Source organism: Emys orbicularis, chromosome 11, assembly GCF_028017835.1.
Source record: "Emys orbicularis isolate rEmyOrb1 chromosome 11, rEmyOrb1.hap1, whole genome shotgun sequence".
In the NCBI taxonomy this organism is placed as follows: domain Eukaryota; kingdom Metazoa; phylum Chordata; order Testudines; family Emydidae; genus Emys; species Emys orbicularis.
The window spans coordinates 32,573,967-32,601,435 of record NC_088693.1 but is presented as its reverse complement, the minus strand read 5'-3'; the positions used below and the strand labels follow the sequence as shown (position 1 = coordinate 32,601,435).

The following is a 27,469-nucleotide window of genomic DNA, read 5'->3' as shown; positions in this document are numbered from 1 at the left end:
ACTCCCATCCAGTTCCAGTCCCTCCATCTCCCTTTCTCCATCACTCTTCAGGGACCGGTCTCACAAGATATTGCTAAGAAAGCAAGTGGACTCCCTTCTGCAAAATGGAGCTGTAGAAGTAATCATGGAGTTCCAAGGCAGGGAGTTTTACTCTCATTTTTTCCTGATCCCAAAAAAGAAAAGTGTTTGGTGCCTCGTTCTGGTCCTTCAACTCTAATTTGTCAGTCATTTCAAGTTCAGGATGGTAACATTAGCTTTTATAATTCCTGGCTTAGATCTGCAACATTGATTTATGTCTTTTGACTTGCAAGACATCTTTTTGCACATTACAGTTCACCTGGCTCACAGAAAATACCTCAGGTTCCTGGTGGGAAAGTCTCAACACAAAGTGCTTCCCTTCAGACTCTCCATGGCTTTGAGCGAATTCACCAAGTGGTTGGCAGTTGTGACGGCTCATCTAAGAAGACAAGGGATTCAGATCTACCTAGCTACCTGGAGTTCTGTTCACAGCTTCACTCAGCACTCCTCTTTGGTAGAGTGTTCCAGTTCAGAGCACCCACCTCCAGGAAATGAGCTCACTGTTTGTGAGTCACCAGGAATGGAATCCATATGGACAATCACTAGAAGGAGAAAGGCCGGTTACTCAGCCTATAGTAACTGTGGTTCTTCAAGATATGCTTTCCACATGCATTCCATGAACTGCCTTCCTTCCCTGATATTACGGAGTTCTATATCAGGTGAACTCTGCTTTAGTGAAAGAACTGATGGATGGTTGCAGCTGACCCACTCTGTGCCCTCAGCTACAGGGTTCAGATGCAGCCCCAATGGACAATACTATTCAAAAAAATTCAGATCTTGTGGGCGTGGAGCGCGTATGTACCAGAGGTGGAATACATGTGGACAGCACCTTTGAAAGAACCACAGTTACTGTAGGCCTTGGAGTTATTGGGTAAAACCTTGGCCCCTCTGAAGTCAGTGGGGCCAGGATTTCACCTGTTAAGTCTAGAATAAAACGTTAAATTTAGGATAACGTTTTATTTTTTTCTTAATTCTCTCATCTTGTGCCTGCTGTTTAATTTTAAGGAACAGTAATTGAAGAGAGAGAGAGAAGTTAATTGTGACAACTCAAAATGTGCTACTGTGGCACTATTAGAAGGATCAGGGAGATGACCTTTGGCCCCTGAGCTTTATATTCAACAAAACGAGGATTAATTTGATGACAGTGGAGTCCATTCAGTTTCTCTCTCAAAAAAAAATAAAGCTACCGATATTTGTTATGATTTTGGGCCTGCACTAGACAGACATGATTTAGTTTTAAAAAAAAAATCCGGTTTTTGGCAAAAGTGTCTAGCTGTATGGTGTTTCTGCATCGTTGTAGTGATGTTTTAATGTCAGAATTCATTGGTACCATATGCTTTGTTACTTGGCAATATGCTGTGAAAAAATACTAAAATATGTAGCATTTAAGCAAACTGTTTAAAAAAGTAGTATTTTAAAACCACCTTGTTGAGTTTTCTGTATTTTAAATGCAAAAGTGAATGCAACTGTAATGTTGAGAAAATTAGCATTCAGAAGTAAAGAAATTCAAAACTTTAGTGTGCTACAGTAACACTAACTTTGCCACTGTATATTTTATGGTAAATATTTGACAGCTCAGCTCAGAGTATATGAAGGTATACATTTAACAAGCAACACAGACTGCTATTGTACATACATGTCCTGTATATGCAACAGAAGAATTTACATCCTTATAGAAAACGTAGCATTTGAATTGCCTGAGTAACATTACAGTCTTCTTCTCCTTTTAAAGGGGGGGAGGGGGAGGGAGAAGAAATTTGTGGTAAAATGAAAAAGACTTCATGAGAGGTGCAGGTGTTCTGTACTTCCAGCCATGAAGCACTAATCACTCTACCAGTTTAACTGAGGAAAAATGCATGCAACAGATAAAGAACACCTCAGTCTAATAGCACAAAGGACATCACTATAGTCGTTTATTACAACTACCGGTAATTATATAGGATGGGATTTTCAAAAGCGCCTCAGTGATTTAGAAGCACAAATTCAATTGGAAGTCATGAGACTTGTTTCTAACCCACTGAGGTGTTGTTTAAAATTCCACTCTCTTTCAACGATATAATGACAGTTTCTATACTACAAATCTGTCTAATGTCTATCTAGGTAATTAAATGGTCCCCATCATGTTAGGTGCCTGAGCACTTCCCAACTATTAAAAAATAGAAATAACTATATATCTTTCTTCCTTCCCAGCCTGATGGAAAAATAGCTTGACTAGCAGGTGGTTGGTTTTTATATGTCTGTATGTTCAAGTGAAATGTGTATTTGTGGAACTTACTAAAGGAAATCTATGCTGCAGAAATTATTATTTTTTAATTATTATTATTATTATTTTAAATATCTGAATGCAGCAAGGCCTGTCATTCTTATGTGTTTCAGGAGTGAGTTCCATAGTGTAGGATCAGATTCTCTGCAGGTTGTGTCCTGTATTCAGGAGCCTCCCATTGGTGGCTGACTGGTTCATGGTTCTGATGAACATAGCTGTTGTGGGAAGTTGTGGTTGCAGAGGGGGAGCTAATAGTTAGGCTCAAACAGGTGATGCTTGTGGGGGTCTGGACAGAGAACTTGAATTGGAATGGGTCAGTCCAATTGGACTGGGGAGTCAATGCAAAAACCAGAGCACTATGCAGTGTGCTCACAGCAGTTTGTGGAGTTAACCCTATGGGTGGCTGCATTTTATACCAGTTGGAACTTGCAAGGCATATGGCTTCATTTCTGGGTATGAGTAGCAATAATCAAGCCTGAAAGGCAAAAACACATGGATCACCATGGCCAGGTCTGTGTCCAAAAGGTGGGGCACAATCTTCAGGCAAGTTGCAGGTGGATGTGGGTTGCTGGGTTTTTGTTGTTTTTTTGTTGTTTTTTGCCATGGCTATTTGGATATTGAGAGTCCAATGCATAAAAGTAATTTTTCAATCATTTATACATTGTTTGTTTGACTTTTTTTCTTCTTAAATTTGCCAGGGGACTGTTTCCACTGAGCTACGCAGAAAGTTTTGTGCTTTCTTTTTTCAAATGTTTGATCAGATTTTGTTTGAACAATACAAAGTAAATCACTCTTTTGGTATAAGAACACAGGTGGAAAACATAACTTCCAAAGGAACCCTTTTGCGAAAGTTTTGCACATCTCACTGTAGGGGTTTATAAAGAAAGAATAATGCAGCTGTAAGTGTTCACTACCTGTGAATGCTATACTAATATACACCCGTGTGATTGGAAGTATATAGCGGGAATTTTTTAACACCTTTATATGCCTCAAGCCAATTTCTCTTCACCACATCAAAATTTACAGTATATTTTTAGAAAATACATCTCCTTCCTGTATCATTAGACACAGTTTAAAGTAACCTATTAAAAAAACAGACATATATAGGATCACTGGCTCCTTCTGTGCCATAAATGTTTCCCTGTGTTAAATCATAAGCTTACATGCATTACAATGGATGCATCAAAATGCTGAAATCAAGGAGTTAAAAATATTTAGGGCCAGAGTCCAATATCTTTACTCACTATGAGTAGCGCCTGATCCAGAGTAGTCCCATTGACTTCAATGGGACAATTTGTGGAATAAGATGCTATCCAACATGGGCAGGAGTATAGAAATCTGGCCTTTCTAGTACACGTCCTTCAGTACCTTCATAAGATACTTTCCCCAAAAAGATATAGAAGGATAAGAAATAAAAAGCCCCTTCTAACAACAGTAGACATCAGAGATGGGAAATGACTCTTGGCTTTAGAGTCCATTTCCTTGCTAGTGCAGCATTGCTCCCTATAGTATGTTTTTCAGTATTTGTCCTTTCCATTTGGGGCTTCCACCACTTCCCTTGTGGGACTACTCTATGGTCCTATACATCTCAAAGAATTTTTTTTTCCATATTGTCAGCCTAAATTGTCCCTATCTTAATTTATCACTATGCAATATTAAGTAATTTCCCCTTAACATTTATTTTTAAGTGTTTTCATGGAAGGTGCCAGATTTCTAGACCCAGACACTGAATATTTCCATTTGTCTACTGAATACACCTCTACCCCGATATAACACGACCTGATATAACACGAATTCGGCTATAATGCAGTAAAGCAGCGCTCTGGGGGCGGTGGGGGGGGGGCTGCGCACTCCGGCGGATCAAACCAAGTTCGATATAACGCTGTTTCACCTATAACACAGTAAGATTTTTTGGCTCCCGAGGACAGCGTTATATCGAGGTAGAGGTGTATATACAGTGTAGGCAGTAGCGGTGCAAGCTTCCTCACTGATACGCCTCATATTCAACCTTGACCACAAGGGACCATCTGTGAGGGTGTTTCTGCCTCTAAGTCCATGCATCTTTCATGGAAAGACTGCCAAGAAGTATGCAGGTATGATGCGAGTATTTTCCCAGTAGAACCAGAAATAGTATCAATAATTGATTTCATATAGGCCAGCCCCAGATAATGACTTGACCACCCAGCCTGAGGCAGACTTAAACTGATGGCTTAGAGGTGAAAGTCTTTGCCTTGTTATTAATCCTCTGAGCTATCCAGTCCCCACTGTTTGAAGGTTCAGAAACAAGTCATACAAAAGATGAAAGAAGCAATCAGCTTTAGCACCTTTAGACAGTATGAATAGCATTTGGGCACTAATTATATCTATATTGAAAGATTTTTGTTTATTTTGTTACAGGTGTGCTACCATTTTGATTCTTGTCTTCTAATCCTATATGTCTACTTCACATTTGGAAACCTACACGTTTTTAGATCCAGCCTTCTCTCACTGGAGTGTTACCTATTAGAGAAAGGATAAAGGAGTGTCATGAAACAGCTTAGACAGCTCATGTAGTAGGAATTATTGGCAGTGATTTGTGAAGAGCCAAGTCACAATAATACTTCCACCCTGTGGGAGAGGTGGGATGGGAAAAGACTGTGCATCAGTGAAAGGTGTTCAGAAGAGTGATAATTTACGGTAATAATAGGGAAAGAGTAAGATGCAAACTTTTCCACCTATATTTTCTCATTATGACTGCTTACATTTTGAGATAAGAAATAGAAGTGACCATGGTTAGTCTGCTATGTAAAGACTAGAAAAGGGAAAACACCATCAAGCTGTAGGTGATCCCTTTTTCTGAGGCTGACCAAAGAGTGGGGTAAAAGGAAAATAGTCAATAATTTCAGGTTTCAGTTCTGGGCTCTGTCCCCTCTATGCTGCAGAGGTGAAAAGGGGAAAGCAGCTGGGAATCTGCCAGTGCAAAGTGGCATAAGACTGGATTAACAGCCTACACTGCTTCCACATCAAACCTTCAGTGTTGTGGCATGACAGGGGGGGCAGAAGCAGTGTTAAGAAAGGGAGTTTTGTGCCAGAGTGCCTGAGCTCTGGCTATTCTGGCCTAGCCGAGCAGAATGTATGCACCTGTGAGAAGCTACTGAAATGTCTAAGGGCTGCTATAACTGACAATGGGACCTGACCCAGAATGCAGGAAGCCCAAAAGTGACATAAAGCCCCACGCCCCAACCCACTATCTTCCTGGACTGCACCTCATGAAAGGCACAGTTCAGAACTAGATCCACTGTCTTCATTAGTTCACAGAATGGAACACACATGGGATACGTGGTAGAACACATCATGGCCGTGTGTCTTGCTAACAGTCTTACTATGTCAGCATTTTAAATTGAAATATAATAATTTAACTAGAAGAGCTAAGAGGAAACTAGTCCATAGCTGTACCTGATGTTACCGTCTTGTTATATCTCTATCTTAAAGGGACAAGTCAATTTAAATTTTTCATTTTATATCTCATTTAACCTGTTGTTAGAAGTAACACATGATGACTGTAACTGAAAGAGATTCTCTGTAGAGAAAATGTTATTTATTTTTCCATTTAGTTTGCTTTCAGCATTTGACGGTATTTGTATGTGATCAGTTTAGCTATTTACCCTCCATAGATAGTTAAGCACCTATCTCACAACTAATTCCATACTGCACACCACAGTGCCCATGTAGACCCCCATTGACTTTTAGAAACTGACTAGATTTTACATTGAGAATGCCCCTTTACAACACGTTAAACTATTTAAAAAAATTAAAAAAAGAAAAGTAGTTTAAACAATTTTGGATGTATATGGTTAGAAGAAAATTGATTGGTCCCCGTATCCCTCAAGATTTGTATTCTTTAGTTGCATGTGACTTGATTGTCAACTATTGATGGTACAGTGTATTGTGGAATAGGTATTCTCATGTTCAGTCCTGCCCACTAGTTGATGCTCTATCAAGGGTCTGTGTTAATGCTGTAATTTTAACATTAAATATTTTTTAAAAGTAAATAAAATTTAATGTGTTTTACTTATAAATGTATACAATATTTGGAATGCCTAATACATTTTATACAAAAATGCCTAATTCAAAGTATTCCTTATTCCTTTAGCTCCTGCAGAACCTTTATTGTGCAAATTTGCAGATGGAGGACAGAAAAAGAGACAGAATCAGAACAAATATATACAGAACGGGAGAGCGTGGCATAGAGAAGGCGAGGTGAGACTTGTAAGTCCTCCCTTCAAGCTTTAGTATGGGTGTGTGATGATGAATACTTACAAAAATGATAAGCATATAGACTTCTTGGCTTGGCCTTTTGGCATATTAAATGTGTTCCAGCACCTCTCTCATGCCAGTTTGTAACTTTTTATAAAATATTTAAATGCATCTTTATTTTTCTTTTTAAAAACTTGATCATCAATGCAAAGGAGGATTGGAATATTATACAGGAGGAATTGGATGGCCTTGAGGACTAGAGTAATAGAAATGGATGAAATTTAATAGTACAAGGTCATTCATTTAGGGACTAATAAAAATTTCTAATAAATTTGGGGCTCAGCATTTGGAAACAACAGAGGATGAAAAAGACCTGACGTATTGGCAATGACAGGAAGACTATGAGTAGCCAGTGTAATGTGACCATGAAAACAGTAAATGCAATTCTAGGATATATCAAGGAAGGTATTTCCAGTAAAGATTGGGAAGTATTAATGCCATTGTACTGGTAAGATCTCATCTGGAATACTTTGTACAGTTCTGGTAATCGATGAGTCCTTGCAAGAGGAGACTAAGAGAGCTTTGCTTGTTTAGCCTAGTAAAGGGAAGGCTGAGAAGGGGATATGACTGCTCTCTATAAATACGTTGAGGGAGTAAATACCAGGGAGGGAGAAGAGCTATTTAAGCTAGAGGATAGTGTTGGCACAAGAACATATGCATACAAGCTGGACATGAATAATTTTTAGGCTGGAAATTAGAAGAAGATTTCTAACCCGCAGAGGAGGGAGGTTCTGGAACAGCCTCCCAATTGGACTAGTGGGGGCAGACAATCTAACTGGTTATAGGACGGTGTTTGATAAATTTATGAATGGGATTTATATGACAGGGTTGACTGTGATAGTAAGGGACTGAGCTTGGTGACCCAGGAGGGCCCATTCCAGTCCTGTGTCCCTATGTAAATGCAAAAGATGAAATCCTGATCCTCTTGAACTCAATTGAAGTTTGCAGGGGAGCAGGATTTTACACACAATATATACATCCAGTGTAAAACTGCCAAAAAACATAACTTCAGTCATATATAACTAAACATTTTGTTCATACAGCATTGAAATGGGTTAAGTCATGTGAATGTTGTAAGTCAGTTAGGATTGAAATACAGTGCTGTACCTATTTTACAACATATGAGAGAAATACACAAATACAGGGCAACATGCTGTTTTTCCCAATCACACTGATATCATAGTCTTTCTTAAATTTTAATATCCAAGATAATTCTTCCATATGCTTTTACTGTCTTTAGTAAGACTAAACATTTGAGGCTATGAAAATGTTCACATCTATCTTCTGAAGAACAGTTCTCCACATTCATTTTTACAGTTAATGCACCACAGGCAAAACACACACACACACACCCCAATTTTTCAGATATTGCATTTCTCTCTTCATACTGAAACTCTGTATTCTGAGCCAACGTTATAGTTCAGTGACTCCTTTTACTATGCAATTACTTTTGCCTACTGTTAACCTTTCCCTCAGCACAGGAAAATAAAATATCGCTGATTATTTTTTTACTAAAGAATAATATATTTAAAGAAGGATTTATGTAAACAATTTCCAAAATAGAGTTTTGTCAACTCTTCCATTTTTATATATATATATATATATGTACATATTTATTTTTTTCCTTAAAGGCTGGAATGACGCTTACTTATGATCCAACTACAGCTGCTTTACAAAATGGGTACGTCAAGTGGTGACACTAAACAAAAGAATTTTCTGCATTATGAAATATACATAGAGTTATTACATTTGTAGGGTTAATTTTTTTTAATTTTATTTTGTAGATTTTATCCTTCCCCATACAGTATTGCAACAAACAGGATGATCACTCAAACATCTATTACGCCATATATTGCTTCTCCGGTTTCTACGTACCAGGTTTGTACTTAGAGCTCAATCGCAGAATTGATTCATAGGGACTGATGCTTATTTACTAGCTGCTACATCTTTTTTTATGGGTCTCTACAAAGATGCTAAACTTAAATGAATAATAGCTATTAAATTCCATACAGGATTAGCACAAATGCCACATGAGTGACTAACAGGGTGCTTGTTTTGAAGTGCTGCTTATTTTATGTAGCACAGCAATGTAATTAGATGTAAGGGATCTTGCAAAGTAAAGGCTGTTGCTTGTGGTTACAGCTAAGGTATTTGTTGGCCACTTGTAGATTTCATATATAGTTCTCTATTGTCCTCCGTGGCAGTTTGCTGAATCCTTTTTGTGTCTGTGGTGTATTTGTAAGAGAATACCTTTATTTAAACCCTCTTTGATTTAGTTGGCCGGCTTTTGCTTGAAGATTTGCCCATGCTGCTGGGGCTTCCTTTAGGCGTAAGGAGTCCTGAGAACAGATTTAGACACTCACTACACCCTAGGGGAGAGAGCTTGAAGAAGAGTTCAGATGTCTGGGAGAAAATCATGGACAGCCGTGAGGTCAAGTACAAATATTTCCACATATGAGCAAAGCAGGAGTCCGGATTTACTGCTGCAGTTCAGTAGCATCAGGGAAAGGCCGACTTGCCACACCACCGCTTAAAGAGACATTTAGCTATTGCTGTTTGCAGTGCTATTGTAGCTGTGTTGGGCCCAGGATATTCGAGAGACACGATGGGTAAGGTATTATCTTTTATTGCACCAACTTCTGTTGGTGAAAGAGACAAGCTTTCAAGCTTACACAGAGCTTCACTTCTTCCTCAGGTCTGAAGAAGAGCTTTGTGTAAGCTTAAAAGCTTCTCTCTTTCACCAGAAGTTGGTGCAATAAAATATATGACCTCACCCACCATGTCTCTCTAATTTAGCTATTGTAGGCATTTACTTCATATAGGAGAGACATCCAAAAGCAAAGTAGATTTGTTCAAAGATTAAACCAAGGGAGTAAAAAATCCTAACATATGAAATGCTGAAGATTTTGGTTTTGTTAAATTTAGCAATTACCTCCCATTTCCTAGCATAAAACTGAGTTTAAGGACAAAACTGAACCATTTGTGCAGAACAGGTGAAATACCGCCCCATACAGAGAGTCAGCACAAGACCTGCATGTTCCTCTGGTCCCACTTAAGGCCTATATTGTCCCCTTGTAGAAACTTCAGATGGTTCAGCAGCCCCAGGTGAGGAAAGCGAACGAGACTGGGCCTATTAATCTGTGCTTCCACTACCTATTGAAAATTGGTCATCCCGGGGGGACATTATGGTACTGCCTTGATAGTCAGTAAATCTTGAGAATTATTATTAGCTTCCACCATTCCGCCCCCCTACCCTGCAAAATTCCAGTGATTTTAGTTTTTTATTCCTTGTTAAAAACACAAAGCGAATCCTTGTTAGGCTCTCACTGTCCTTCAGGGAATCTCTCCGATTCTTTCCTTCGTTGCATGTGAAAACTGGAATTTGACATGGAAACACTGAGAAGTTACTTGTGAATAAAATGCAAGTTTTCTAGGCTATTTCCCATTCAAATCTGCAGCATATGGTATTGCATATTTCCAAATATCTGTTACTAGCAGTGTTTTTCAACATGTGGCACAAGGCTCAGATTCTAGAGAATGAAACAGTTTAAACACCGTTCATACTGTACTATCTGAAATGGTTGCATCCTTTTAATTAGAAATGAAAATGAAAGAATAATTCTGTGTAGAAGGAAGTGATATTTTTTCTGGCCAAAAGAGTTTCATAATATGTGTATTAGTCACATCTTAATTACAGATCCAAGCTTGCTGAACATACAGCATTCTATCACTTACACAATCAGAATGCATCATGAAAATGAGACTTTTTTTCCTTGAGGTGCAGCAAAACCTGTTCTTAGAGTTAGTTTTACTGAAGGACATCAGATTTCATAACGTTTGGTTAGTGTTTGTTCGTACTCTTTCTGCACCTCTGATACACCCAGATGAAAGTCATGAGTCAGGTGAAGAGATCAGTCAAAGCACCAGTGAAATTGCACCAAGCGTTTTGGCATTAAAGACTCTGGGTTCTTGAATTCTCTGGTCCTCGATCTGCCTTCTATAAAGTGAGTTGCAGAAGCAGGCTTCTGCTCTTTAGTGATTGAAAAGGAAGAGTCATTCAGTGTGACTCAACAGAAAAATAATTGAAAAAGAAGGGCAGGAAATATTGATCTTGCAGAAAGTCACCTCAATTCACAACAAGGTCTAACTGCCTTTGCTCCTCACAGGACTCCATGTGAGGTGGTTTAGGCACCTTGTGGCCTTAAGTCTCCAGCAGCACTAATTAACCTATTTTAGGTGCACAGAAGAGATCAGAAACCTTCCTCATCCTCTGTATACTTTCTTGGTAGGCGATGGAGACGTGACAGCTCCATGTTTCTAGCCTGCCTTGACTTCTCTCACAAAAAAGTCTTTTGTAAAAGCAGGAGTACTAGATGGTTCTTTAAACCGGCCTCTTTCAACTAAGAGAAGCAGACTAGCTTATCAGTGTAGTTATAAGACTCTTTTAAAGTTATCCTGCCTTAAGTCAGAAAGTCTCAGACAGTCAATCTCATTTTCTCTGAAAATCAAAGAGCTGCTTGCCGTTGAGGAGAGAGTGCTTGTCAGAACCACACTCCCTCTTCCTGGTCTTTGAGAATACTGTACTCTTTTGGCCTATCAGGAGAAACCCAACTTTGCTAATCCTTATTCTTGTCCCTATAACAGATTGAAGCAGAATTACTAGTATTTTATCCATTGCAAACTGAGTAGAAACTACTATCAGACTAGCCAGTCCTTTCATTCCAATGCCATGTGAGCATAAACTCAGAGCAAACAATCTTGTGCTTTCCAAGACTTCCTGGTTACTTTTCCCATTGGGATTTCCAAGGACACATAGGCATTTCACACTTCAACATGAGTGGAAGCCAAACTTCTCTTTCCACTGGGACCTTTACAGAGTATTCCACAGAGTTTCTAAGGCCTGCACTACAAATTAGATTAAAGTGAATGAAACGTACTGCTTTGAGAGTTGCACATGATATGTTATGTCCATATCTTGCCTTCCCATTAGGCTGTAGTTTTACTCCTTCCAACAGAGCTGAGGTTTGTAAATAGGAGTTTTAATAAGAATCCGTGTTTCCTAGTCTACATCAGACAGAGGCTGGTTTAGGTAAGCAGATGAACAAGTGAAGGCTTTTTATGTTATGATTGATAAAATAATCACGATATTTAAAATGGGTGCATTCAAGAAAAATAGTGTGATGATGAAAATTAAATCTTATTTTTGTTCTAGGTTCAGAGTCCTTCTTGGATGCAACCTCAACCATATATAATGCAGCACCCCGTAAGTTCTTATGCTTCCTTCTCCCACTGTCGCTCTTTTTGTGTTTGTGTAGATATAAAACACTTCACAGCTTTCTGAAGATCTCAAACATTCTTCTTCAAGTAATTGTCCCTACCAATGCTTCACTTCAGGATGTGCACGCGCCTGTACACTCTTGAGTGGATATTTTGCCAGCAGTGCCTGTGGGTCCATGACTGCACCTTACACATTCCTCATGATCTGGTGCGATGGTATATAGGGAAGACAGGCCAGTACCATTTCAGTTCCTTCTCAGCCACCTGCAGCTTGAGATGGAGTGTTGCAGTGCCCACTTAGCTAGCTGCACAGCTTGCTCACTTTTTTTCTCTTCGTTTTTCATTTGTTTAGTACAATTTGTGCTTTGGGGGATTCCCCCTCCCTTTTTTGCCTGGGGTAGGTTTATAGTCCAACTTGGCTCTCTTCAGCAGACTTTCCTAATGGGTTATGCCAAGATACTAGGCTTCAAACCTGTCTGACTTGCCACATATCTTTGCCCTGTAGCGACAGGCACTCTGGCTGCCTTTGCTGCCTTGGGGAGACTCCAAATCCCCTCCAGGTGTGAGATCTGCACTGGATTCAAAAGATCTAAAAAAATAAACAGAGGGAGGATAAACTAAAACTTCCTCTTATGGAAAGTTCTCTTAGACTTGTGGGGTCTGAGTCAGTTTCCCACCCACTGTACATCAGCTTCAGATCCTCAGAGCTCCCTGGTGACTGTTTCTGCTCCAGTAAGCAAAGACCGTGGAGGCCCTTCAGATTCTTCCAAAACACCAAAAAAGAAAGAGACCCCTTTCTCCAGAACAAGAAACCAAGAGGAGTGGAAAGTCACCCCCTCAAACTGGGATTAATGAGTCCTCGCATCCCAGTATGGGTACTGCTGAGGCTTCTACTCCCTCTAGTACTCAGACCCCAGCACTGGCTCAAAAGACCTTGCTGAATACTGATAAGCATCCAGCAAGCAACTTCAAGGGGCATCAGAGATGGTACTGGACTCAGTGCCTGTGAAATATAAGGACTCCTCAAACATCAAGGTGTTCAACTCCTTGGTACTGTCTTCCTCAGCTAATGGTAAAGAATGCATGGACCATTCCTTGATATTGTCTCTGGTACCTCCCAACGTGCAGCCTCCCAAGGAACACTATCCAAACTTCCCAGTACCTGGAAGAAACTGAATTCTCTCCTTTGAGAGGTACCGGCAGGGATTTCCCTCCAGCACCAGTTTATCTTCCAGAGTCTACTTACCCTTCCATGACAACTTGACCTCTGGTATCAGTGTGGTCTCCAGGTATACACAGGGGGACTTGACCTCTGGCATTGATGTGCTCTCTGGCTACCCACAGGAAGGGTACTGAGAGAGACTTCCCGCTGGTACCAATTCATAGCTCCAGAGCTGATGGTTCCATCTGTGAATTCTCAACAGCCAGTACTGATGCAGTCACTGGTCCCTCACTGGAAACCTGTACAAACACCCCTTGCCCCCAAGACATCCTCTGACTTTTGAGTTGTTGGTTTAAGGTTTCTCACCCTTTTCATTACAGTCTCTTTCCCTTGGAGTGCATCCCAAGGAGGAGAGTCCCAGTAGCATATACATCTGGCAGAAACAACCTTTGGGTCCTACCTCTTTTCTTTACATCCCACCACAGTGGGCCCCCTATGGTGAGCACTTTTAAAGGGTACCCTCATAAGAGGACTCCTCAAGAACATCAACAACTGTCACCAGGTCTTAGTTCACAGGAGGAGCCTCCAGAGGAGGAGCAGCCAGGTTCAGAAGAGGAGACACCTCCTTCCCACAAATCCTCCTCCTCACCAGAGGAGACTGTTATGCCCCCGCTTCCCATCCTAGATGATTTCAAGGCCTTCCAGGAACTTGTGAAAAGAACTACAGAGATCTTACAAATCCCACTAGAGGAGATGCAAAATCTCAGCATTCCTTGCTGGACATTCTCCAGGCCTCACTGCAGGGCAAAATTGCCTTACCATCAACAACACTCTACTGTCACTAACTGATGAGTGCCAATGGTTCTGGTCAAGGGGAGGACATTGTCACAATTCACTGGGAGGTGCTCTCAGTATCCGTCGGACTAGTGTATTCGTCTGTGCTTATCCCTGAAGTCATTACTCTTCAATCTCCTGAATAAGCTGAAACAGGAGAGATCAGTGGCTATCCTCTTCACACAATCATAGACAAGGCAAATATGGTTCCCAGAGCTTCTTTGACTGTTCCTGCAACCATCTCTCTGTCTTCCTCTGTCAGTGAATCGCTACACCCAGGAATCAGGATCCATGATTCACCCCAGCCTCTTGTTACGTCATTTCAAGGCATGGGTATTAGATGGCTCTCTGGAACATAAACCAGGACAGCTCTCCAGAGATCCAGACAGTACTACTCAGTAATGGGAAATCCAAATATAGAAACATTTTCTGATCTGGTACCGCCTCTCGAGTCTCGCCTTTGCAACATTCTTAATTTACTTGGTAAATTTGAAAACTGCAGGATTATAGCTGAACTCAGATAGGCTCTAATGGCAGCTAGAAGAATCCTCTCTCTCTCTCTCTCTCTCTCTCTCTCTCTCACACACACACACACACACACACACACACACACACACACACACACACTTTGAAGAGGTTTCAGTCTTTGCTCACCCAACCACTGCAAAGTTCATTAAAATCCTGTTTAACCTTTTTCTTACTGTCAAGAAACCAGCTCCTCCAGGGGACCTCAATTTAGTTCTTAACATGCTAAAAAAAGCCCATTTGAACCTCTGGAGAGCTGTTGCCTCCTTCATCTATCTCTCAAGATCTCATTCCTTATAGCCATCTCCTCAGCCAGGATAGTAGAAGAGCTAGGAGGCCCTTATGGCTGGCCCACCAGACATGGTGTTTTCTTGTGACAAAGGGACATCATTTCCCTCACCCCCATTTCCTACCTAAGGTATCTTCAGAGTTCCACATGAATGTCCTAATTAATCTACTGATGGTTTACTCCAAGCCTTACCCTTCAAGAGAAGGAGCTAGTCTCCATACACTAGACATAAGAAGAGCTTTTGCTTTTAACTTTGATAGGACTAAGCCCTTCAGGGCTTCTCCTAGATGTTTACTCTCCACCACAGAAAGAACAAAAGGGCACCCGATCTCCACCCAAAGACTGTCTAAATGGGTTTCAGGATTACTAAGTTTCAGGGGTGCATCCCACTCCTGGAGTGATGGCTCAATCCTCCAGAGTGCAGTCTACTTCTGTAGCCTTACTGAAGAAGGGACATGTCTCAGACATTTGCAGAGCTGCCACTTGGTCATCAGTGCATGCTTTTTCCCAGCATGGTGCTCTTGTGCATGCTTCCAGAGCTGATGCATTACCTGCCCTCCTTCCCTATGTTCTGGAGTTATTCTTGAGCTTTGGGGTTCAGAAGGAACTGGAGCGGTAGCAGGTCCACTCTCACCTATACATCCTCACACTGGAGCACAAAGTTGCGTAAGAGGCAGGTGTGGACCCATGGGTGCTGCTGACAAAATCTCCAATCAAGAGTGCACAGTTGTGCACACATCCTGAAGTGGGAGCACCATAGGGACAAAACATCTAAAAGAATTACAATTTCTGTACAAGGTAAGTAACTCTCCTTTCCATATTTTTTCTTGGATTTTGGTGATTCCACCGTGGGACTCTGTAGGCTAAGAAGGAGGGAAGAGGAGGTGATCAGTTGGAATTGGAGTTCAGTCATGATTCCTGCTACTTCACATTTTAACTAGCCCAGCCTTTCTGTGCCAGGGCTCAGCTCTCCCCTTTGCTGGTCCTCAATAACAATGGCCCAGGTTCACTAAGGGACTTAAGTGCCTAAAGCCAATATTTAGGCACCACTGCAATCCACAAAATCCTGCTCAGCTGCCACTGAACACTAGGTCCCTAAGCTCATTCATCACCTAAATATTTGCTGTAGAATTCCCTTAGGTGCCTAAGTTTCTGTCTCTGGGCATGTGCACTGCTTCTCAGGCAGATGCCGAGATGCATTGTATGCCTAAGTCCCAACATGATCTTCAGTCCAGATGGAGATAGTCATGTCCCTGCCTATTTTGCCTGTGGGAGCTAATCCAGTAGACATACTCAGAGCCTGTCTATCCCCATACAAAACAGCCAGGAGGAGGAGGTGGCAGTGGCCTTCCTTATAATATTCAGCCTAGTGGTTAGGAAACTCACCTGAGATGTGGGAGACTCCAGTTCAATTCCTCTCCACTCCCAAATGATGAGATGAGAGAACTTGAACCTCTCAAGTGAGGGCCCTAACCACTGGGCTATAGAGTCATTCTCACATTTTTTTTGTCACTTTGAAAGTGAAAGATAGGAAGGAAAAGGGACATGGTCTGTGTGTTCAGGAAGGCAGGTTGATGAGGACAACTACATTTATCCCTAGCACAATTTCCCGAGGGATAAGTACATCCTTTTTTTAGGATGCTGAGATTAAACACTTTGTGATATAGCCCATGTGGTGGTAATATCCATGTGATAAATTGCAGAGCCAATTTTAAAAATGCTCTAGAGCAGATCTAAAATAATTCAGGCCACCTGTTTTACAGAAGCAAAATATATGGTATGATATACACAGATTTATGGGCACTCATTTAGTTGCCCATGGCTTCCCCGCTCATGAGTAATGCAGGTCACCCCCCTCGTGGCTATGATATTTTTATATCACACAGTCATGTATTTTTATATATATAATTTGCCCATCATATTTCCCCCCTCATCAGTACCATTCCACGTCAAAATGACTGAGTTTATTGGTACTGACATTATATACACTGACTCGTGCTTTAATATATGCAGTGCCATGGCTGACAAACAAACACATTTTCAAATCTAGCAAGGAAATTGCCTTGAGTTTAATTAACCTCCTTATGCAGGCTGGAAAATGTAAATCTTTTTGGCAAAGTGTTTTCTGTTTGTGCAAGCAAAAAAGATGGTGTTGAACACTTACATCCTTTCAACATGCCCAACTGATGCATATTTTTTCCAAGTTTGTCATTAATGGAGACAACTGATTTTATTTACACCCTTTATCAATGTAGAGTTTTGAAATGATAAACAAGGATGAAAGCCTGTAAGTTATCCTGTGAGAAATTCAAATTAATAGATTATCATGCTATTAGGGATATTCCATTTACAGGTGTGCAATTCTAGCTATTATCTCAGTGAAATGAAAGATCTAGATTCCTGACTTCTCAGTTTTGGTCTTCGGCCTGTGTGGAAGCTTGTGCTCGCTCGCGCTCTCTCTCTCTCATTTGCTTTGCAGAGACGCTTGCAGTCTGCAGAACAGGAAATTCTTGCAGTGTTTGTGCCTGTGACTCATTTCATCGACACTGGTCACATGATTGTTTTTCTAACTACACTCAGTACTTTATACAAAATATAAGACCTGCTGTAAAAGGAATAAATTATTCATTCAAAAACACTGACTTTCAGTATACTATAATTATTTCTATTAATTTTCAGCCTAAACCACTTTTCAGTCACACACCTGCATATATAATACATACAATATATTTAGAAACCTAATTTTACAGGAACATCTTAGGGTGCAAATAAACCCCATCTGTATCCATCCATCTAAATTAACCACCATGCATTCTTATGAGTTTTCTGAGCGCCTGTACAGCAACTGAATATTTGGCAACTTCAGCTGCGTAAAAACTATGTCCACTGTACATACGAAGATGGAGAGACGTGACACGAATGTGGTAATCCCATCATGTTAGATAGACTTTCTACAGAAGAAATGGTATTTACAACATAGCCCTCTGGTACTCGTGCCCTAGTGAAACTGTTTCTTCCCTGATCAAAAGTTACAATGCCTAACTCAAGGGTATGAAACTTGCACAGGCAGTCATGGAAGTGCATCATTTGTTGCTGTTGAGGAAAATATTCTCTCTATAAGACAGTGACACATGAAATACACCTCTACCCCGATATAACATGAATTTGGATATAACGCAGTAAAGCAGCGCTCCGGGGAGGCGGGGCTGCACACTCTGGCGGATCAAAGCAAGTTCGATATAACGCGGTTTCACCTATAACACGGTAAGATTTTTTGGCTCCCGAGGTCAGCGTTATATCGGGGTAGAGGTGTATTTGCAGGTCTATCTATTGTACATCAAATCTTGCACTTTTGGTTGGTAGTTAAGCAGTTAGTTTACAAATTCAGATTGGTGCATGTATCAATCGGGTAGTTAGCTATAAAATGGAGTAAAATCCTTAGGATCTTCAAGACCAGCTTGTATCCAGACTCATTGTTGCGGGTTAGGGAAAACCCTACTGGTATACGCTTTCGGAATTAAAGTCCATGTTTTACATGCCTGAGCCAAAAGAGAAGTGTTATTAAAATCTGGACGGTCTCATTCTTAAACTTGTTTTTTTTCTCCTATAGGGTGCTGTATTGACTCCCTCCATGGACCACACCATGTCACTACAGCCTGCATCAATGATAAACCCTCTGACACAACAGATGAGTCACCTTTCATTAGGCAGTACTGGAACAGTATGTGGCAATTTAATATAAAGCTCAGCATATACAAAGGGAAAATGTTGTGTATTGATTACAATATCTGTGTAGTGTACATGAAAACCAGCCCACTAAGTGTTTTTCCTCCTCAAAATGTAAATAGCTGTTTCCACACTTCAGTACAGATTCTTTAGGGCAGAAGAGTAAGCAGACAAGCTAGTGTAGTAGTGTGAAATGCACTCCAAATACATGGAACAAAGCAAATGAAAGTAGCCCAGTTTAAGCAGTTTTAATTCTAGAACTGGACTTGAAGCAGAAACAATGGTGCTGAGTTCACTCTGCAGGGTTCAGTGTTGTAAATAAATTGTTTGATTCACATACATTTGTCTGATATGAAGACATTTGATCTGCTAAAAACCTCTTACATCTGAATATTAAATTCTGTGCAATGTTATATCTAGCATACCAGATGGTAGTTTGACATAGAGAAGTACCTATACCAATTCATTTAATACAGATGATTGAAGAGACCTGTCTGATGGTAACTTTTGCTCGTTATTGACTTAAGCTAAATTTGAACCACTGACCTAAAGGAACACCATGAGCTTCCTAGTTTAAACTACATTCCTCATGGAAACAAATACACTAAATTAAAAAAAAATACATGGCACACTTTATTTAGATAAAGTCTGGCCTCCATCAGTGTACTTTCTTGCCACTTCTCAAATATAAATGTAATTATCCTCATAACACTTCTGTCAAGCAGAGAAATACTATCCTCTATGTTCACAGATTTGAAACTGAGGCACAGAGATAAGAGCCTTGCTCAAAGTCACATGGTGTATGGCAGAACAAGAATTTGACACAGATCTTCTGTTACAAGCCAGTTCCTTAACCATAAGATCATCCTTCCTCCTTGGGTACATACTGTTAAGAAAAAGACTCAGACTGGAATTTTTTTGGAAGGAAAATACTTAACCTCTTTGTTTTTGAAGGCCAAAGTTGAGTTTGTGTAATAACACTGCTCAGTGGAGTACACCTCACCTCTCTGCATTTTGATGAAGCTTGCTTTGAATCCTCTTCCTTACCAGAGCACTCAAATATATATTTTTAAAAATGTTATGGGGTGTGTATCAGATTTTATTTTAGCTGAACGTATTCTCTGTCTTTTTAGTACATGCCAGCCACAACAGCTATGCAAGGAGCCTACATACCCCAGTATACACATGTTCAGACAGCAGCTGTTCCTGTTGAGGTTGGTAAATTTTATACGAGGCAGGCTATTATAGCCAAAATTGTTATATTTATTGTTTTGCCAGAAAAAAACATACAGATGAAAACGTTACATTATGCAGGACCTTTAAGTACAAATTCAGTTTTACTAAACTACCACCATGTCATTATTTTCAGCTAATAAATGTACTGCACCAATGTGAACTTCTAATGGTTAGTTCTTCCATCCAAGCAGCGACCCAGCCCCGCCCTGGTTAGCTTTGAGATGTGACTGCATGTTGCAGTTCCAGGGGGAGCTATACCATTGACCATTCTCAGTCTCTCCTTGGGCAGTCTTTCCCAGTTACAGGCCTGTAACTCTCAGGGTGTAATCACACTATGTACACCACTCCTGTCCATCAACCATGTCCTCAGCAGGTCCAGCTGGATTTTGGCCCCTGCTTAGACTTCTGACCCATGGCCACTAAAAAAATGTAGTGACAGAGAATAGTGTGTTCAAATCAAAGTATTATTTATTCATCCACAGGAAGGAAAAGGGTTAAGGAACAAAAAGCCTATATGTATATTATCTTACTTAAACCTTAGCATTTCCTTGCAAGTTTACATAGGCCCCACTTATCCCAAGAACCCCCAGCATTGGGGCTGGGCAAGGCAGATTTCACCCCTGCACCTTCTCATTCCCTAGTCTTTCTTTTATCTCCCTCTGCACACACCCTGAAGTTTACAGGCCAGCTTTTATCCATTTCAGAGTCTGTTTGTCCTGAGACACTTGACCCTGGTCAGTATGGTTTACACATCTCCCCAGATGTGTCAGAGGCAAACTTCCAGTGGTGGATTCACTGTATTGTCCTTTTAAGTACCAGACATTGAATTATGCTGTGGTATTGTAGCTGTGTAGGTACCATGATATTACCTCATCTCATCTCATCTGATATCTTTTATCGGACCAACTTATGTTGGTGAAAGAGACTAGCTTTCATTGGCCTAAAGAAGAGCTCTGTATAAGCTTGAAAACTTGTCTCTCTCACCAACAGAAGTTGGTCCAATAAAAAATACTAGCCCACTCACCTTGTGTCTCTAGCAGTTGAATTAGTCATCGCCTGGTTACTGGGATATGTGTTGAGAGCTCTAGCGGAACTAATCCTTAGTGTTCCATAGAGCCAGCCACACTACAGTACTCAAGCAGATACACACAAAATTTATGGGAATACAGACATCTGTTCTTCACACTGACTCACAGCACATAGATGGTGACTTGTAGTGGTCTACAGAAAACTTCAGAATTTATTCACTCATTTTTTAATATGTTTGTGTTGTTCTATTCTGTTAATCTCATCACATTGTCTAGTTATTGCTATAGCAATTCAGGAAATAGAACATGTACTTGATCACTTTATATTTCATTAGATCTTCTATTATAAATAAAAATTAAGGCCAAGTTGGATGCATCAGATTTGGGGTGCCTAACTTGAGAAACCTTAGAGAGGGGCTTGGTTTTTTTTAGAAGGATGGAGGAGAAGATGCTTAACAGTTTCTGAAAGCCAGGCCCAGTCAAGTGTCTTGTGTCAACAGAATACAGAGGCATCCAAAATCTCTAGGCATTGCTGGGCATCATGTCTCAACCCCTTTTCCTCTTTTACAGGAAGCTAGTGGTCAACAGCAGGTTACAGTAGAGACGTCCAGTGACCATTCTCCATATACGTATCAGCAAAACAAATAACTGAGGTAGGGGCTTGTCCTGTTACTCTGAAAAAGACATGAATTCAAAACTAAATGTACAATATACTGTAGCTTACAAAAGTGATGTAATCTAAATAAAACTGCTAATAATTTAGGGCCAGTGCCCAGCGTCAATTTGAGTTTTGCCAGAGTAAGAAATTAGAAAAAATAGAGTACAGGCTTCAAGATTAGGCCCTTAATGAATTATCTGAAATAATTTATTAGTACTTTCTCTGGCGCACAATTGCATACCATTCTACCTTAACTTTTCACATTGAGACATCAGTGCTTCCATGCATGTCATCGGACTTGTTCAGAGAACAGTTTGAATCCCAGGACTAACTTGGAAGTGGGTTTCCTACAGAGAAGCAATGCCACCCCCAGTGGGATGATGCAATGGAATCTCCTCAAGGAAATCCTTGTTGAGTTTCACTTGTAAAGACTCCCCTTCCATGTCTTTACTACTGTAGAAAGGAGACTGACTGGTCAACAAAGTGTTAGTCCTGGCTTAAATTTGTCTCAGAGTTAGTTAATTTCCTCCTTTTCATAGAGAATGTTCCATTTGCTTTTCTTAATAAGTCACTCATTTGTTTGGACTGTAACCCCTTCCGTGCAGCACTGCTTTTTATAGCTTGCCACCTTTAAAGTGTTGTTTGCATTGACCATTTTCCTAGCATTCCATTTTCTTCATTCCATCCTTCCAAGACCTACGCTTCTCTGCTTTGTCTTTCCCCCAACCATCATGAACCCTATACTTCAGTTGCATACATTTTTATAAAGTTTTGTTAGACTTCACACTGAAAGAACTTTATTCATGCACTAGAAAGTGAATCTCTTGCTGCATTGTTTATGTGCCCAGAAAGGTTCATAAAAGTTCATTTGTATAGCTCTCATGACACAGGTTTATTAGAAACACAGAAAGCACTAGCAGTTTTATGATTGTGCACCTTCTGTACGTATGACCCTCTCCTTCTGAACCAAATCCTGTTTTCCTACTGCACATTCACTGATACATACATTTCTCAATTACCTTTGGTTTTGCAGGTCAAGTATGTTCTGTGGTAACTGGTAACACTGCTCTCATCCCAAGTATTCAGATAAGAATTTCTTCTGTACTCAAGAAGTCTAATAATTGTCATATAAACAAATTCAGTAGCTGAGCACATTTTATCTGATTCCATATAATAGTGAACGTGTCTGCGTGTTTGTTACTTTACATCGGCCAAATACTGGCCCCTACAGGAATCCCAAGTAAACAGGCCTTGCACATTCCCATTCTTCCTTTTGAGGTTGAGGGGCCTAAATCCTACACTTCGCGATTACCCAGGCACGTCCTGTGGACTGTTAGTGCACCATGGCCCCTGCATGCTCCCAATTCAGGGCATCTGGCTTGTGGGTCAGTATAGTTCAGATGCATGGTCTTGTCCTAAGCCTTCTCTGTGGGCCTGTGGAGATTGCTGCTGCCAAGCAGTGATCCAGGGCACACAGGGAAGCAAAGTTCTGCTCTTCATATCCTGTCCCTAGCAACAGATCAGTATTATCTCCACTCGTTTGGGGCTTTGCATGTTCACAGAGCAGAAGGGACAGCATTTGGCCTCTTGAAGAGATGGTAAAACTGCTACCCAGTTTCTCTGAGGCATATTATAGTAGCCACCATTGGAAACACTGAGCACTCCCCTTAAAAGTCAATATTGCATGAACGTAATGTCTTAAGAAGCATTGTTATTAGTGTTTACATGCACTATGAGTCAGTATGGTCCCTATAAGTAATGAATAGCAGGGTGGAGAAGAGTATTAAAATTACTAAACTGAATCTGCAAAATAATGTTCCTCCCCATGAATGGGCCAACAGTAGTTACCATTTAAAAAAAAAAAAAAACACTCAGTAGTTTGAGTGCAGGGTCACAGTCCCTAAGCTCTCAGTAAGCAGAACTTCCAGGGGGGAATCAGTGAGGTTGTGTGTGAGGGGAAAAAAATATATAGGATAAGGTTGTAATTAGGCAAAGGACCTATCCGGGCAGGTGCTGAGCATCCTCAACTCCCAGGGCACTTGGCACCTCCCTGATCAGGTGTCAAGTATGTACATGGGCTCACTTGGTCCTCTCAAAACTACATCTGAGGTAAGAAACAATTTAGTTCATAGATGTCTACGATAGAAGACAATGCAAAAGTAACTCTGCCCTAGCTCTGACTTCTTTATGTTACAGATATCCAGTGTTGACCTTGCCTGGAGAAGGGTGCAAAGGCTGAAACAATCATGGATTTTACTGATCAATTGTGCTTTAGGAATTATTGACAGTTTTGCACAGGTTCTTGAAAACATTATTTATAATGAAATCAACTAAAACTATTTTTGCTATAAGTTCTATAAGGTGCATAAAAAAATCCTTAAATTCATCTAGTAGCTGTTCCTGTGAACAGGTTTATTTTAGTAAGAAAATTTTTATCAAGTATTATGACGCAATTTTTTTTTTTTTTTTTCAAATTTCTGGGTATGCACAGATGACCACGAAGACTTATTTACGTGCATGGCAGAATTTGTATTTTGGGTTTTTTTTGTTTGTTTTTGTTTCTTTTGTTTTGTTTTTTTATTGTATGAAATGGGTTTTCTGAAGTTTAAAATAGTAAAACATCTAAAATGATGATCTGTGCTTGCAGTGTGTGAGTGTTGCTACAGTGCAGTGTTGCAGTTAGTGTCTGTTCTCTTAGCTGTTCTGTTTTTCTTTTAACGTAGTGTGAAGTGTCTTATCCTTTTCTATAAATTCCAATTTGCCTTAAATCTTTCATGCTGTAGCTGTTTCAGTAAGTAGTCCAAACTAATGGTGTAGAATGCTTTGACCAAATGAGCTGGTCTATTATGCCTTGTAAAACAGCAGCATAGGGCTTTTAAAAGGTAGTCAATAAAAATTGCTGAAAATTTGGCTTTTTTTAATGTGTAGTAGGTGTTTTTAATGATTTTTTCACATAATATGTAAGGTAGTGAAATGCAAGAGGGGAAAAATGTTTTGTGTGAAACACATTTTCTGACTGGGGGAATTTTAATAGGATAAATTGTTTGTAAGGCCATATGCCAATAGTTTCCTCTGATAGTTTGAATGATTTAGGAACTCTGCTGTATGATGCAATGTAAAATCTTTTTTTGCCTTTTTTCAGAAACTAACTTGATGTTCTAGTTTTAGTGTAGGTAGAGGGGGGAATTTGGGGTGGGAATATCACAGAATGTTTTTGTCCTTCCTTTATACTAATGATAGTGCTTTAGATTGATGATTGTGCTGAGACCTAGCAAACAGAAAATTTGCTATTACAGCAAAATGGCAAAAGCTAAGGACTTGTTTGCAAACATAAGCTGAGATGTAAGTAGACGGATAATTGATTGGGTACTAGCTCTCTATAGTAGGTAAATAAAAATAAAAAGACTTGGCACTTTTAAAGGTAACTTTACCAAAGAACAAAGAGCCAGTAACCAATAATTCTGATTTGTCTCAGCATTACGTCTTCTGTACTCTTTATTTTTGCCGGACCAGTTTGCGGTTAGGAGAATGTGCCTTTTTTTGTACATTTGCATTTAGGTTTTATAATTTTAATTGATGTATGGACACAAAAAGCATGAAGGAAGACTTGGATCCAAGCAGTGCCACGCTTTACATCATCACTACAAGTGTTAAGTGTAAAGAAAACCAATTTTGAAACTATGAAATTCCTGATTCATAAATACACAGTTATTTGTATTTTTACGTATTAGATAATTCACTGCTATTAAGCTCTTTTATTACAATGCCATATGTTTTAAATCAAATGATAAATTAAGTTGTCTTCCAAAACTGTGTACTTGTCTGGTCAGCTGTATATGATCAGTTATCTACCTCAAAGTTTATTTCTTTTTGTACTGGGACAGGTTGCTGGCCCTCCCTGTTTCCACAGACCAAATCATCCTAGCTCAGGAGCTAGGGCTGAGCAGTTACTTCATTCAAGTATTTTTTAGTTTTTAAATTGTGTGAGTATTGGAGTATAGATGTCGGTGACATTTCATAGTTTCAAAAGTAAATTGCTGCTCTGAGAAGTGTAGATTCTAGTGAATTACATAGTCATAAGAGATGTTTGTTTTTTCTTTAAAAAAAAAAAAAAAAAAAGTTGTGGTATTATTGGTTCTATGCTCCCTGGAATATTACTGCTTTGTAAAAGTCCAGACTTCCTGCAGCACCTTCCCTGTATCTGGTATATTGCCATTCTTGGATCTCTCACTACTTGATATTTTTTGCATTCGTTAAAATTGCAATATAATAGCTGTGTTAGAGGGAGGGAAGAGCTGCTGCTAGAAACGTCTGAACTAAGTGCCATACTCATTGTCTGGGTAAGATTTGGGAAATTTAACCTCTGTACATAAAGAAATAATCAGTTACTTAAACATCACATAGTAGACAGCCATTAAATTATAAAAAAAATTAATTTATGAAGAAAGACCTTTTGTACAGATTGAAAAAAAAAGATTTTCATAGAGATATCTATATGATCAAGAGAGTTAATTTTTTATTTTTGTTTTTCTAGTGCCACAAACTTGCCAGTGGTAACTTATTTGTCCGGTTCAAGATAACTCTGTAGTTTTGTTTCCTAGGACTTGTTGTTAAACGCCAAAAGACATTTTTGAACTGTACATTTGATTAGATTGTTAGCTTTTTTCTGTTTTATTTCTTTTGAAAACTTTTGAATAAAAAAGATTGAAAAAATGAAAATGTCTTCTTTCTCTTCAATTCTAACTATATCTGGAGAACGGATGGACCCCAAACAGCTTATGGTGAAACTTTAGTGTTTCTTCATGTTGAACTGCTCAAATTTGGATTCCACTTCTCAGAGGCTCCCCTTCCCTCCCAAATGTTTAATTAAAATGGAATTTTAGCTTTCTTAAACGACAGGTTATTTATTGTTCTTTAAGAGCAAACAGGAAATGATTTATTATAATAGTTTTATCAAATACCTGATTTGAATGCAAAAGCTATGCCCTTCTTTGCCTCAGTTCAGGCCTACGCACGTAATGGTAAATTCAGGCCTAGGTTTCTCCATAAAAAGTCTGCAAGCAACATGGGATTTAACAGTTACAGTCACTAACATCACACTGCTGCATAAAAGTGCTTTGCCAGTGCCAGCTGCTGTGAATTAAATTGGCTGAGGATGTACAATCCCAGTGAATTTCACTTAGAGCATTAGCATCACTTCAGTGCAATTGTATGATGTTAATTGGTCACCTTTAGCCTCAGTCTGAAAGAGAGGTGAAAAAGAAAACATACAGAAGAACACAAACATATTGATGTTCTAAAGAGATTTCCCTCCAATTGTGCTATCTGTAGCAAGAGGTGCTGTTCCATGTGGTATGTGTGTGTTGTCCTGCCCCAGGCTTCTAAACCAAATAACTTACCGCAAAATATCAAAAACTCTTTCCCCCGACCAAGCATTAAATAGCCAAATATCTAAAACGGGTAGGCAACCTATGGCATGCGTGCCGAAGGCGGCACGCGAGCTGATTTTCAGTGGCGCTCACACTGCCCGGGCCCTGGCCACCAGTCTGGGGGGATCTGCATTTTAATTTAATTTTAAATGAAGCTTCTTAAACATTTTTAAAACCTTATTTACTTTACATACAACAATAGTTTAGTTATATATTATAAACTTATAGAAAGAGACCTAAAAACGTTAAAATGTATTACTGGCACGCGAAACCTTAAATTAGAGTGAAATAAATGAAAACTCGGCACACCACTTCTGAAAGGTTGTCGACCCCTGATCTAAAATATAGCTGTTTCTGGGATGTTGTAGATATGGTGTGAAGCAGACTCACTACGCGCTAGCCATTTTTGTTACTTTCCCTCTCCTTAGAAACAGCCCTATTTTTTATATATATAATATAGGGCTGTTTCCAAGGAAAGGGAAAATAACAAAAAATTGCTTTTTTATATATATTATATATATATTATAACACATACATACAGATGTAGTGACAGCCAGGATGCTGACAGCATGACTTTTCTCCTTTGGAGCTGATCAAAGGAGCTTTGAGTTCCGGTTTGTCTCTGGGGGCCAGGGGAGGGGAGATGATTGTTATTTTAGACTTACGTA

At 39.7% G+C, this 27,469-nt stretch overlaps 1 protein-coding gene across 1 annotated transcript in view; it reads left to right on the top strand.

Moving 5' to 3' along the window:
* RBMS1 (RNA binding motif single stranded interacting protein 1) overlaps positions 1 to 24,937 on the top strand; it is a 129,357-nt gene extending 104,420 nt beyond the window's left edge. The window contains exons 7-14 of the mRNA XM_065412920.1: positions 6,474 to 6,589; positions 8,269 to 8,318; positions 8,422 to 8,515; positions 11,850 to 11,900; positions 18,335 to 18,445; positions 19,584 to 19,664; positions 21,285 to 21,367; positions 23,569 to 24,937. Coding sequence (XP_065268992.1) covers positions 6,474 to 6,589; positions 8,269 to 8,318; positions 8,422 to 8,515; positions 11,850 to 11,900; positions 18,335 to 18,445; positions 19,584 to 19,664; positions 21,285 to 21,362 — 581 coding nt within the window. The 3' untranslated portion in view covers positions 21,363 to 21,367; positions 23,569 to 24,937. The remainder of the gene's footprint in view (positions 1 to 6,473; positions 6,590 to 8,268; positions 8,319 to 8,421; positions 8,516 to 11,849; positions 11,901 to 18,334; positions 18,446 to 19,583; positions 19,665 to 21,284; positions 21,368 to 23,568) is intronic.
* The last annotated feature ends 2,532 nt before the right edge of the window (positions 24,938 to 27,469 follow it).